Below are 14,191 nucleotides of genomic sequence, written 5' to 3'. Positions count from 1 at the left end.
TGCAAAGGCACTGTGATGCTAACAAGGTAACAAGAACCAAAGGTCACCAGTTACCATCATTCAGCTGACTGAAATGTTTTACATATATTTGATTTTCCCCACAGCCTTTCTTTAACACAAGGTCTGTACTGCACAATCTAGCACTAATCTCCTGTAGTTCTTATGTAGCTATTATTAAAAAAGTACATGCATATATAAAAAGTATAATCGCTTTCAACAAATAAAACATTTATTTATTTATTTATTCTCAAATCTTTCTAGTTTCTTAGAACTTGAAAATGCTTTGTGAACCAATATTTAGTCAGTGAGCAATTTCTTATAAGTTCTAATGCATAGATCATGGAAAGAAAACAGATTGGACCAGAGTTGCAGATTTTGCTTTGTAGTTGTAGGCGTACTTAGGAATTGGCAATGCATAAAATAAATGTGCAGTGCATTATTTTAAACAAATTACATAATGTCCTGCAATAAGGCATATTTTCCACAGCATTTCCTTCAAATACATACAATTCCAGACATCTCTTTCTGAAGCATCTGTCATTAAATATTTGGTATTCAGAAAGCTAACCATGTATTGTTTGTAATTAAATGTTTGTCTTGTAGGAATACTTGAGTATACAAGTTTATACTATAGTAGGAAGCCTCACTATCTTCATACAGACCATAACCAAAATTGTACATACAAATACAAAATTATACCATCCACTTATGCGTGCGTTCGCACACACACAAATCACAGTCACCCACATAGCTATCAAAACAGTGTATTAATACTTTTAATAACACTTTCACATTGACATCTCTAGGAACCTTTCAGAGCAGGCTGTAAAAGCCAAGGCTGGATTCTTAAAAAGGCACATATTAATCTTCAGTTTGGGCAGGTACAGGTGTGAGCATGTGGGGCTCGGACAGTGATAATCAGCAGGGTACTCATGTCCATGTTCATGGAGAGTAACCCTGCTAGTCTTCTGCCCAGGCTTTCTGTATTTCCCTTCTATAATGTCCGATGTTCTGCAGAGTCTGTAGTGCAGGGCTGTCTGATCCGATGTTGATCAAAGTCAGCTGTGGGAGCAGAAACGGGACATGCTGAACATGCTCTGTTCACTAGCACGCGACGTAATGAAATGTTTACTAGGGGGAAACCCAACGCCACATGGACCACGGTGGATGACGACCACACGTCAAATGCATTTGCTTCCATGGGTCTCATGCTTGCTGCACTGCAACTGGACAACAACCGCAAAAATAAAGAGGCGTTTCTAGCATCCAGTTGCCATAAAACATGTTCACTATGGAAACCAAGCCAAGTCAACTAAGGATTAGTAATTCAAAACCACACACAGATGCATCACACTTTATGCCTTTTCATAATAACAGTCGGTGTTCTCAGACCCACATCATTTCACCACACACATCATTGCATCAGATGTTGCAGTACAGTTTTACTTGTTTTGTATGTCATGCTTCTCAATGTTATGGATTCAAATAACCAGGAATTCATATAGGACTTGCACACGCCGAGCACTAAGCCACTTTGTATGCCAACATGCAGTTAAGATGTCACTACAGTTACCCTGCCAATGTGCATGGCCTCAGAAGTCAAACACATCGTCATCATCATCGTCATCGTGATGAAGAGTCCAACCCCAGTCCTGCAGGTCAAACTCTATCATGCTGGAACAGGAAAGGAGTCGCGTGGGATATGGAAAGAGCCCTCCCTTTCTCCAGCACTGACAGATTTGCTATGTACCGCAGAGCTGTGCTACACTGTAAAGCTTTTATCTATTCCTCACTAGCTGTAATGTTTTCACCCACAAGTCCTACATAATCGTAAAGATTTATGTCTGTGTGTGTGAGATCTCACCAATCAGGTTTTACTATTATAGAAATAAACGCTTGATATCTACGGATTAAGGAGAATCGTTTCTTAACATTAGCCACTCTTTGTACTGCGGGGGGGGGGGGGGGGGGGGGATAGCTGAGGTCACACAGTAAAGTATAGGTAAGATTTCTAGTTAAGTCACAATAAAGCTGTTGAATGGATGGGTGGTTGTTACGTGATTACAATTGGTTAGGTGCAGTATCAAATGGAAAGTTAGTGAATAAAGTTATTGTAGTTAGACTTCAATATCTTACAACCGCAGGACAGTGCAGACAGTGGAGCTGATAGGTTGGGTGAGGTTTTTAAAGTAAGGCAGGCAACAGTAAAGCAGATAGGTGGTGCTGTGGTACTTACTCTCCACACACACACATAGCCGCAGGGGAAAGGTGAGGGGTGAAGAGGTCAGTGGAGAATGATTCGGAGCATGGGGCCAGGGCTAGAAGATGTTAGCAGCACAAAGAGAGCATGTCAGAAGCTGAAGCTTCAGAAATTACCAACTAATAGAATCCACATTTGACTTTGTCAAGTTTTGCATGTAAACCAAGTAATTACATTTGCTGAAAACATGGGCATCTTATATGGATGTGTCCCTAATCCAAACTGAAAACTATTTTAGCATATATGTATCATTGGTTATGTAGTGTGGCTGAGGGGGCATAACATACAGTGGGCATATGGAAACAAGAATTGATCGTCTGTTTGTAGCCAAACAACCCATTTTTCAAATGTTCTCCGTAAATGCAAACTATTGACAAAAAACTGCTGTTTGAGCACATCAACAGCATTCTAACCTTGTGTGAGTTCAGCCTCTTATTACAACTTCAGATCATTAGTATTTCTAAATAACACACATAAAGCGTCGCTGGGCTAAAGTTAGGTTACCATACATTTCACCCACATAAGGCAAAGCTATGCCAATATTAACTACAGTGCCACAGGTTTGTCCAGGGGAAACGGCATTCGTTTTCTCCCTGACAATGGAGCAAATGATGGTGACTCATATCACAGAAAGCAGTGCTAAAATAATATGGCTCAGATCTGCACTTTGGTTGTTATTATTATATTTGAATTATGGTGTAAGCCTAATTTGTAATATAGAGAAAATAACATTTTATTGGAAGGCAAAGTCATTAAAGAAGCAAGGAGGATTTATTAACACCACATCCAGTCAACTGTAGACCTGACTCAGCACTCATTTTTTAATTCTTTTCACTCAGGTGTAAGGCACTGGTTTTTAGCTCTGAAGGAGTTTCCCCCACAATCTATGTTCTATCTTTCTTGTCTCCTAGCACTTGATTATTTGCATTCATTTTTTATGCATTTTTAATTATTTTTTATTTGTAAAGCACAATGATCTAATCTAGCCTAGTAGTTTGTAGCTATGTCTACAAACAAGTCGAAGTCCACGTGGTCTTATGCACTAAAACAGAACCACAGTTCCATCACAGACTTCCAAGATTCATTTTGCTTGTATTAAACTGCTCCTGTCAACCAAGGCAATGTATAAGTGGTACAAAAGAAGATGGATAAGAGCAGGATTATGGCTTTAAATGCAGAAATCTAAATTTCCCTCTTTATTTTCTTACAAGCACAAGCTGTTGTATCACTGAAATGGAAATAAATGAGAAATACATCTCTGTGGTTCAGACAGCACTCTGCCTATATTATACATGATTAAAACTACTACCTAAAGTATACGTGGTTAAAAGCAATATACTGTGGATTTCAGCTGTGTTTGGACTATCCTGGAAGGCTCAGACTTCTTCACAAGCTAGGTATTGCCCCATGTATTACTTCGTCTTTAGAAAAAACATGTCATTATTCTCTCACCTGGGCTTGGCAGAGGGTGGCTGCCCCCTGCTCTGCATCCTGATGGCCCCACGGGAGGTGAGTTTGGGCGAGTTGCGAGGTGACATGTGGGGCGAGGTGAGTGGAGGCATGCCGACAGGCAGCTCCTGGGGTGGAGCCTGGGTGATAGCGAGGGCGGGGCTGGGCGTCGCCTTGCGTGGAATGCGTTTGAGCAGGCGGCCCACCCACCGCTGCTGCTCAACCGTGGAGCTTGCCAACAGCAGCAACTCCTTGGCAGTGGACATGTCGTAGTTCACTGCAGGAGACACACACACACACACACATAAATGAGCAACACAAGTGTTAATTTAACACTTGGGCTTCTGATGTGTAAAATGAAGGCAAACACAGACACAGGCCATATTTTTAACTTCTGTCCAGTGTGTACTAATACATATCTCCAACAGACAATTTCACGCTAGTGATTTTACAAGGAACAAATTATTACTTTTGTCCTCGCAGGGGTGATTCTCTAAAAAACAATTTTTTATTGTGAATATATGCAAGATAGTAATTTTCAACCATCTCTCGATGGTATTACGAGACCACTCTGGCCATGCCGCTGTACTTTCTGAAAGCGGCTGTGCTGCAGAGCGCAGTGTGCGTGCGGATGGACGCGCCGGCGGCGACCTCCTAACCTCGGCAGGGAGCCAGCACCTCCTCCTTGAGGTCCAGGTGGTCTTTGTGGCACTTGACGCGGCAGCGGCGACACTCGAGGGCTGGTGGCGGCCTGAAGACATGCCAGAGGGGTCGCGGGCACGCCTCGCAACTGGACGGGAAGTGGTAGAGCGTGGGCACGAACTCGTGGCCCTTGTGGGCGATGCAGGACGTGCGCTCGACCGGCCACGGTTCTGCGAGTGCCTCCAGGTCCTTTTTGCTCTCACCCTCGTTGTCATAGAGGATCTTGAGGGGGCAGGGGCACAGAAAGAGAGAGAGAGAGAGAGAGAGAGAGAGAGTTAAAGAGACAGATGGAGAGGGATAGGTGAGAAACAGGAGACAGAGAGAGAGAGAGGAAGAAGAGAGTGGAGGAGGGAGTCAGAGACAGGAAGAACCAAGGTAGATAAAGAAAAAGATAACAGGACTATGGGCATGTAATCCTGCTGCCACAGAGCAGTAGGACGTGCACTGCAAAGAACTGTCCTGCAGCACTGTTGTGGAACGGTGTCCGTGTGCGGCTAATTACCTGGAAAATGCGCGGGATCTCTTTGGGGTCTGCTCGGTAAACATCGGTCTGAGTGACAGGCCGCACGTGGAAGAGTTTACTGAGAGGAGAGTGGAAAGGCAGACCAGAGCCACTGTGTTAGTGCTCATGGGGTTAGTGCTATGGGGTCATAGTGGGGGCGTTGAGTCTAGGTCAGCGTTGCCACCCTATGATACAGTCATGCATTTGCTAGTTTATAAATGGACAAATGAACACGCAATATGAACTGGAACAGAGCATTTAATGTTTATGGGTTGGGAACGTAGTGGCTCTTGACAGCCACCATACTCCCAGACTTACACACAATGAGAAAATGATATGTATTTGGCCAGTGAGCAGAGCAACACAGCCTGTTCGTTCTTTGCTCTGCAGGAGCTGATATGTTTGCGTGCAGGTGTGTAGACTCACTCTATGTCCAGTATCATGAATGGGTTGGCCTGTTCACGGTCTTCTTCTGAGTCATAGAACAGAATCTTCTTACTGCTCATTACCACATACTACACATCACACACACACACACACACACACACACACACACAAAACTGTATTGTTAGAAAGAGCAAGAGTTTATGTGAATACAACAATTGCACATTGGAGTTTTTGACAAAGGTACTTTACCTTCTTGTCCCATCCGAATCTCTTGGAGTTCTTGCTGGGAAGAGACAACCAGCCTTCCAGACTAGTGTCTATGGAACACGGGAAAGAGAAAGGCTTATAGCAGCACCAGGCACCACACATGCAGTGGTAGCACACCAGTGCCAGTCAAGCAGTGTCTCACCCGGTCTCATGTTTATATCACACCATGGGGCAGCATATGGTATTAGAATCACTGCACACACAATCCAGGCGCTGGTCTAAGGCTCTGTGAATGGTGTGTGGTGTTAGTGTGAAAACACACATGCCTTTGGATGTGTGTGTGTGTGGGGGGGGGGGGCGTGCATGACTCTGTATCTGTGACTTTGTGTGTGTGTGTGTGTGTGTGTGTGTGTGTGTGTATGTGTCTGTGTGTGTGTGCATGCGTCTGTGTCTGTAAATGTGTGTGTGTGTGTGTGTGTGTGTGTGTGTGTGTGTGTGTGTGTGTGTGTATGTGTGTGTATGATTCTGTGCCTATATCAGCCTCCATGCAGGGTCACCTGCGGACTCGCCGTCCGCCGGGTTCTCACAGGTGAGAGCCAGTACAGGTCGTTGATGCTGCTCTTTCTCATCCTCCTCTTCCTCGGAGTCGGAGGAGAGGAAGGGGGCAGCGCGGCATGGGCGTGTGTCAATGCGCACGGATTTGGAGCTCCGCTGGTATGTGAATGACATGGACTCCGAGGTCTGGGAGTGCGTGATGCGCACTACAGTGCCACCGTGAGGGCATGAGGAGGAGTGCAGTGTGCACCAGTTACACAGAAAGGAATAAAGACGCATGTTAAGAGCAGAGATTACAAGGACAGATGTGTGTAAGAAAGAAACAGAACTGAGAGAACAACAAGGGAGGCCTATGAGTTCTTCAATGAGAAAGGTATTACAGACAAAGAGAGAGCTAACGAAAGAGAGAAATATGGAGAGGATGAACCGAAAACAGAATGAAGGAAATAAATGAGACAATGGATAATGTGAAGGATAAGGATTGAAGTAAAGATGCAGACAGCACAAAAGAGAATCATGGGTTGTCCTGCTTTTTTGTGTGTGTCTTGGATGCCATGCTTTTTAGTGGGTGGGGTTTTGGTTCTTGCAGTACCTGGGTAGTGCTTCCTCGAGGTTTGTGTTTGTGTGTGTGTGTGTGTGTGTGTGTGTGTGTGTGTGTGTGTGGTGTGTTATGTGTGAAAGCAGTACATGGGTACTGCTCCCTTGAGGTGTGTGTGTGTGTGTGTGTGTGTGTGTGGTGTGTTATATGTGCAGGCAGTGCCTGGGTAGTGCTCCCTTGAGGTGTGTGAGTGTGTGTGAGTGTGTGTGTTTGTACCTGGGTACGGCTCGTCCATGTCCTGCTCGTTGCATGTGCTACTGATGCTAGTTGTGTCCAGCGAGTGTACGCTCAGTGTGGTCAGCTGACTGCGCAGACGCTCGATATCACTGTCCTTACTGTCCAGAGCCATCTGCAGCTCAACACGCACCTGGGACTCATCCGTTATCAGCTACACAGAAACACACACACACACCAGAAAAATAATTGGTATTGGTTGGATCTGAAATTCAACAGAAATGATCACTCTGGACTGAATTATATGACAGGGTTGAATTACAGGATTGAAGAGATTGAAAGCTCTTGCTAATGTTTAATAATGTGCAGATTACACTGATCTTGTATAATATTACTGTGAGATACTGTTAAAATAGCATAAATAATGATTTAGAAATATTATTATTTTTTATTAATTTGTGTGCAAAAGTGTATTTGTTGTATTTAAGCTTTTATTTGTATTGGAGTTTTGGTATTTGAATTATATTTGGATTGTAAGTTGGTTGTTCAACTGTATTTAGGAAGTATTTGTATAGTACTTTGGTCATATTCAGATGGTATTTGTACTGCATTTATCTATTGCATTTGAGTTGCTTTTAGGTTGCATTTGTATTGTATTTGAGCTGTACTGAGTTGTGCTTGAGTGCACAGGTGAGCTGTACTGAGTGCACAGGTGAGCTGTACTGAGCTGTACTGAGTGCACGGGTGAGCTGTACTGAGTGCACAGGTGAGCTTTACTGAGTGCACAAGTGAGCTGTACTGAGCTGTACTGAGCGCACAGGTGAGCTGTACTGAGCTGTACTGAGCGCACAGGTGAGCTGTACTGAGCTGTACTGAGGGCACAGGTGAGCTGTACTGAGCTGTACTGACTGCACAGGTGAGCTGTACTGAGCTGTACTGAGTGCACAGGTGAGCTGTACTGAGTGCACAGGTGAGTTGTACTGAGCTGTACTGAGTGCACAGGTGAGCTGTACTAAGCTGTACTAAGTGCACAGGTGAGCTGTACTAAGCTGTACTGAGTGCACAGGTGAGCTGTACTGAGCTGTACTGAGTGCACAGGTGAGCTGTACTGAGTGCACAGGTGAGCTGTACTGAGCTGTACTGAGTGCACAGGTGAGCTGTACTGAGTGCACAGGTGAGCTGTACTGAGTGCACAGGTGAGCTGTACTGAGTGTACAGGTGAGCTGTACTGAGTGCACAGGTGAGCTGTACTGAGTGCACAGGTGAGCTGTACTGAGTGTACAGGTGAGCTGTACTGAGCTGTACTGAGTGCACAGCTGAGCTTCCTCACCGCCTGCATTTCACAAATCTCTTTCTGGTATTTAATGATGGTGCTGTTCAGCTTCTCTCTCTCAGAGCGCAGCTCCAGCTGTAACTTCCTGTTTTCCTTTTCCTTCCTGCGCAGCTCACTGTCGTCGCCACGGTGACCAACACGCACAAGATCCTTCCGGTTCATGATCTCAGCCAGTTTATTAACCGCCTTTTCAGGGAGGAGAGGCATATATGAATATTATATATTAATAATCCAAACACCCATATAAATATCTTTAATAAACACAAATAAAGGGTGCAACAGAGCAAAAACCTAGACAGATACTCAAAACTGTGTTAAAGAGGTCCCATTTATGGTACATATTTCAACATTAAGCTTCACCCACCTGGATCTTGAGCGTTCGCTCCGAATTCAACTGCCTCTCAAAGTTGAGTTTCATGGCGCCTACCTCCTTCTCCTCCTCTTTCATCCTCTGCAGCTCTGTTTGCAAACACAAAACGTTACTCTACTGTTCCTGCATTCTCTCAGTGCATGTGCCACCCTTCATCTAACGTTCCCAAGGAAGATGTCTCGATTTGTTTACAAGATGCTATAAACCTTATTGCTTTCTGTCATCCAAGTGTGCTGTTTATTTAGAGCACCAACAAACATCTAGCAAACATTCGGCTGAAACACAAGTTGATATAAGCAGCCCTGAAGATTTTCTGCACGTCACCGGATAACCAGAACAGAACACTGAGACAGCGTTCCTGAAACCCTGGGGCACTCACGCTGCTGGAGCTCTTTGAGCTGGTTGTTGAGTTCTTCTTTCTCACTGGCCAACTTGGCTACATCCACAGTCAGAGTGCGGTTGGACTCCTCTAGCTAACCGTGCACAGGACACAGAGAGAAAACAGAAAGTTAAGCGCTCACCTCTCACTTTAAGTCATGCCCTCCATGCCTCTCTCCCTCTTTCTATCTCTCTCTTGCTCTTCCTCTCTCACCGAACCAATGGTGTTGTCCTTGTCGCTGAGCTCTTGCCGGTGCCGTGCCATCATGTCTTTGATCTCCAGCTCCTTCATGATCTTCTCCTTCTCTAGGTCGGAGTACTGCTCCTCGGCGATGGAGCGTGCGAGCTGCTCCGAGTCGGCCTTTGTCAGGCTCACCTCCAGCTGCCCTGCCAGGGAGTCTCTATACCCGCAACAAACACACACACACATACACGGTTGTGTTCAAGCACAGAAATAAACATATTTTTGCAGCAGTGCAAAAATGTAAGCAAATAATTCCCAATAGTGGAGCAGATCCACTGACCAATCAATCACACTATGACTGATTGTAAAAATGTTCTGTGCAATGACTGGTGAGTGCCACTAGATGGAGACAAGGGTACTTTCAATACGTTCTTTCATTTGTAACACCCACAGCACCAGTTAAAGTGAGAAAAGCTTTAACTCATACTGCACTCAGCTGTTTTTCTGAGGTGCACAGTGTTTACTGGCACTGGTGCAGCATGACCCCCAGAGGTCAGATCCAGCTGAGAGAACCCTGACCCAGCAAAGCCATGTCATTAGGAACATAAGTGTGTACTAGAACCAGATGTTAAACACTCCAGGAGAGGACCTCAGACCCATGCAGCATGCAGGCACACACGCACACAGACACACAGACACACACACACACACACACACACACACACACACACACACACGCACACAGACACACAGACACACAGACACACGCACACAGACACACACACACACACACACACACACGCACACACGCACAGACACACAGACACACACACACACACGCACACACGCGCACACAGACACATACACACAGACACACACACACACACACACAGACACACACACACACACACACACACACACACACCTCTCTTCCTGCAGTTCCTCCACTCTCTGCTGGGCACCCTGGTAGAGTTTCATCTTCTCCTCACACTCTTCCTTTAGCTCCCGTATCTGAGTCTTATACAGTTTCTGCAAACACAAGCAGATGTTTTTCACACGTCTGCAATCATACACAAACACACACACACACACACACACACGCATGCACACGTTGCAGAAATGCCAGACGTGCCGTGAAATACTGTTCCGTCTCCAGCTGGTCCTTTAACTCTTTCAGGTGTAGGTCAGCGTCTTCCCTCTCCCTGATTGGACAGAGCAAAAGACGAAGGTTTTAGGTGATCAAGGTTTTAGGTGATCAAAATACTTTTCTATAAAAAGTATTTCTCATGGGAATCAAGAAATTGGATCTGCAAAAACAAAGTTTATGTTTTCCTACTGTCATGGGGGAGTCGCATGCATGCACACACACACACACACACACACACACACACACACACTCACACACACACACACACACACACACACACACACACACACACACACACATACACACACACACACTCACACACACACACACACACACACACACACACACACATACTTGCGCAGCTCCTGGTTTTTTTTCTCCAGGCTGAGACGTAATTCCAGCAGGTGGTTGAGTTCTTGTTTCAGTTGCTTCTCAGAGGAGCGCAGAGTGGTCACCTCCTGCCTCTGGGCCTTTAGGTCTGCCTGAGACAGATTCCTCCGCTGGGTCTCCTGCTCCACACGCACCGTCAGCATGTCCACCTGCACGCACACATATACACACACATGCACACACACACAAAGACTAATCAACTATTTGTTCTGTAAACGGCCATATCAAATACTGAATCAACAGCCTCTTATGCTGCAAAGAAATACAACACAAACGCATTTTAAGTCCTGTTCAACAGAAATATGCAAACACGCACACATCACTGTTCCAGTCTGGCCTCTTCCCCTGCTGTCCATTCTCAACACAACCAGCAGAAGCACAAACCAGTCTGCTTGAAATAATGTTTTGCCAAAAATCACCAAATAGGCAGGCAGACAGATAGGTACGGCAGGCAGGCAGGCAGACAGACCTCCTCCGAGAGCTTGCTCTTGTGTGAGCGCAGCTCATGAAGCTCATGTTGTGCCTGCTTGTAGTCGCAGTCCAGGACTGAGTGCTGTTTCTCCAGCTCCATCAATGCACTTTCCAGCTGCTGCTTAGAAGAGCGCTCCTCCTTCAGCTTCCGCTCCATATCTGACACACACACACACACACAAAGGTGAGCAGACAAGCACGCACACGCACATGGAGCCACGCACAGCAGACACACACGCACATGGATCCATATATGCACAAATACACACAAAAGGTGCACCCATAAACAGGCTGATGAGGATGCTTTCATGTATAATGCTATGCTAAGATGACGGCATGTAAGATTAGAGGGGCATGCCACCTCTCAGCACTTCCGATTTGGCCTCCTCGATGGACTGGTTGAGCTTGCTGTGGTCAGCCAAGCGTGCTTTCGCGGCCTTGTGCTCCACCTCCTCCTGCTCTAAGCGCTGTACTGCTGATTTGAGTTTGAAGGAAAGATCGATCTCCTGCTGACTCCTCAACTAACACACAGAAACAGGGCCACAGAGGTTACACATCCAGACACACTCAAAGAGACACACACAGACACACAAATAATACACACAAATGAGACACACAAACACACACACACACACACACACACACACACACCTTCTCCAGAACGGTGAGTTCCTCCTGTAGCTGGCGCTTCTCACCCTCAGCCTTGGAGAGCGAGTTTTTCATCTGCTTCAACTCCTCCTCCAGATCCGACACACAAGCTGACAGAGAGAGAGGAGAGAGGGAGAATGAGAGAGAGAGAGAGAGAGAGAGAGTGTGAAAGAGAGTGAGTGTGAGAGAAAGATAAAGTGAGAGAGAGAGAAAGTAAGAGAGAGAGAAGTGAGCAAAGGCTCCTTTAGAGTCGTTCAAGGTGGCTTGGAGACAGAGATGAGATGAGATGAGATGAGATGAGACGAGACGAGATGAAGGACGGAGCAGCTCTCTCTGCTGTGAGACGAAACGTCAGCCACCTGCCTCCGGACCGGGGGCTGAAAATACCACTCAGCCAGTGTTTACTCTCACCGTGAGCTGCTCCACCCAAACACAGCCACACACACAACGGCACCAAACAGAACAGGCAGACAAGGGGCCAGTGTGTCTCCAAGAGAGAGAGAGGAGCTTGACATACAACACCCAAACTCACTCCATACTCCACACATATTTATATACATACCCCGAGACACTTTTACACACACACAAACATGCGAGACCACTTAGAAAGTCATCATCTGGAGTTCAAACAACTGTGTTAGCCAAGCATTTCCGCCATGAATTTATTCCATTTCATCTTCATCTTTTTCTCTCACACATATTCTCTCTCACGTGTTTTCTTTCGCTTATAAACTTGAACATTCTTTCCTATATTCACTTCTTTAATCCCTCTATCACATCCTCGCTCCCTCCCTCCCTCCCTCCCACTGTCCGCAATAACACCCTCCTGTGCCGCCTCTCCGTCTCTCTCCCTCCGTCGCGCTCCCTCACCCTGCAGGTCGGCGATGGTGTCGGAGCCAAGGCTTCGATCCCGTCGCTCAGCCTCCAGGGAGTTCTGCAGCCTGAGACTGTCCTGCTCCAGGGCCAGACGGCTGCCCTCCAGCCGAGTGTTCTGCTCCCGCAGCTCCTGTAGCAACACCTCCAGCTGCTGGGCCTGACGCGCCGCCTCGCCCTGGGCCTTCCTCAGCCGGCCGGCCTCCTCCACCTCCGCCTGCAGCCTGGCAGTCACCTCCTCCAGCTAGACAGACAGACAGACAGCAAGAGAGGCACAGACCGAGAGGAAGAGAGAGAACGTGAGACCTAAGGAGATTTTTTTTCAGCTGCTTTGTAAACCATATATGTCTTACATTATCGATCAAACATTACTTTGCGCTGTGGCTAAAACTCTGTTGTGCTCTGCTATATGTATGCAGATAAAAGGATGCCCTTGGTTCTGAGCGGTCAGCGTGTCGTCGCTGGCACTGACCTGTCTCTCCAAGTAGATGTTCTTCTCGGTGGAGATTTGAGAGTTTTGGTTCTTCTTCTTCAGCTCGGCCAGCTGCTCCCTCAGACTGCCCACTGCCAGAATTTTAGCAGAACCAAAATGTCAGCATGGTCAGAATATTAGCACAACCAGAATGTTAAGGTTGTGTGAAAACCAGCACAAGGAGCAAATGTGTCTGACCACTATTAAGCTTCAGCAAGTGTTAGCTAATGTTACTCACAGTATGAATAATGGTCAACACAAACAGGTAGCTCAGTGGCTAAAGCAGTCAGTAAACATGAGTCAAGTAGGTGAGTTAGGGTTATGGTGAGCCAGTGTTTATGAAGGAATAGCAGTAAGTGTTTAAAAGGGTTAGGGTTCTGGTGAGCCAGTGTTTATGAAGGAATAGCAGTAAGTGTTTAAAAGGGTTTGGGTTATGGTGAGCCAGTGTTTATGAAGGAATAGCAGTAAGTGTTTTAAAGGGTTAGGGTTATGGTGAGCCAGTGTTGAGGAATGACAGTAATGGGTGTTAAGAACTGCAAGTATGTGAGTGAGTGGAACTGGGAATATTTTAATTAAGTAATTTTAAGTAATTCCTCAGTAGGGTGAAATGAAACACTTCGGGGAAGTGTTCATAGCGTTCATAGCAGTGTGTTAAGGAGGATGAGTGTTAGAGGGGTTAAAAACAGTGTTCAGGGGAGTAAGTGTTAAGTAGTGTCAATGATCAGGACATTGTTCAGTAGAGTATGTGTTGGGGAGAGTGAGTGCTTAGTAGAGTTGGTGTTCAGGAGAGTGTTCAGTAGAGTAAGTGTTCAGGAGAGTGAGTGTTTAGTAGAGCTGATGTTCAGGAGAGTGTTCAGTAGAGTAAGTGTTCAGGAGAGTGCGTGTTTAGCAGAGTTGATGTTCAGGAGAATGTTCAGTAGAGTAAGTGTTCAGGAGAGTGAGTGTTTAGCAGAGTTGATGTTCAGCAGAGTGTTCCGTAGAGTAAGTGTTCAGGAGAATGAGTTTTTAGCAGAGTTGATGTTCAGGAGAATGTTCAGTAGAGTAAGTGTTCAGGAGAGTGAGTGTTTAGCAGAGTTGATGTTCAGGAGAGT

At 45.9% G+C, this 14,191-nt stretch overlaps 1 protein-coding gene across 9 annotated transcripts in view; it reads right to left on the bottom strand.

Annotated features, from left to right (window-relative positions):
- Positions 1-221: 221 nt before the first annotated feature.
- LOC113588491 (rho-associated protein kinase 2) overlaps positions 222-14,191 on the bottom strand; it is a 28,723-nt gene continuing 14,753 nt past the window's right edge. For 5 of the 9 annotated variants that reach the window (XM_081695585.1, XM_081695584.1, XM_035528921.2 and 2 more), the window contains 21 exons: positions 13,101-13,192; positions 12,626-12,872; positions 11,759-11,865; positions 11,469-11,628; positions 11,106-11,266; positions 10,601-10,785; positions 10,232-10,301; positions 10,025-10,128; positions 9,130-9,316; positions 8,917-9,010; positions 8,532-8,626; positions 8,165-8,353; positions 6,877-7,048; positions 6,065-6,268; positions 5,550-5,617; positions 5,340-5,428; positions 4,914-4,992; positions 4,369-4,633; positions 3,713-3,986; positions 1,574-1,674; positions 222-1,062 (listed from right to left, as the gene is read on the bottom strand). In XM_081695585.1, the coding sequence (XP_081551711.1) occupies positions 1,593-1,674; positions 3,713-3,986; positions 4,369-4,633; positions 4,914-4,992; positions 5,340-5,428; positions 5,550-5,617; positions 6,065-6,268; positions 6,877-7,048; positions 8,165-8,353; positions 8,532-8,626; positions 8,917-9,010; positions 9,130-9,316; positions 10,025-10,128; positions 10,232-10,301; positions 10,601-10,785; positions 11,106-11,266; positions 11,469-11,628; positions 11,759-11,865; positions 12,626-12,872; positions 13,101-13,192 (2,924 nt within the window). In that variant the 3' untranslated portion in view covers positions 222-1,062; positions 1,574-1,592. Of the gene's footprint in view, positions 1,063-1,573; positions 1,675-2,236; positions 2,319-3,712; positions 3,987-4,368; positions 4,634-4,913; positions 4,993-5,339; positions 5,429-5,549; positions 5,618-6,064; positions 6,269-6,876; positions 7,049-8,164; positions 8,354-8,531; positions 8,627-8,916; positions 9,011-9,129; positions 9,317-10,024; positions 10,129-10,231; positions 10,302-10,600; positions 10,786-11,105; positions 11,267-11,468; positions 11,629-11,758; positions 11,866-12,625; positions 12,873-13,100; positions 13,193-14,191 lie in introns of all 9 variants that reach the window. The other 4 variants (XR_014116681.1, XM_081695586.1, XM_081695587.1 and 1 more) reach the window with 4 other exon arrangements.

The sequence above is a fragment of the Electrophorus electricus genome, chromosome 2 (assembly GCF_041902795.1).
Source record: "Electrophorus electricus isolate QZ-2024a chromosome 2, ASM4190279v1, whole genome shotgun sequence".
Taxonomy (NCBI): domain Eukaryota; kingdom Metazoa; phylum Chordata; class Actinopteri; order Gymnotiformes; family Gymnotidae; genus Electrophorus; species Electrophorus electricus.
The sequence above is the reverse complement of the archived record's forward strand: the minus strand, read 5'-3'. Positions and strand labels throughout refer to the sequence as shown.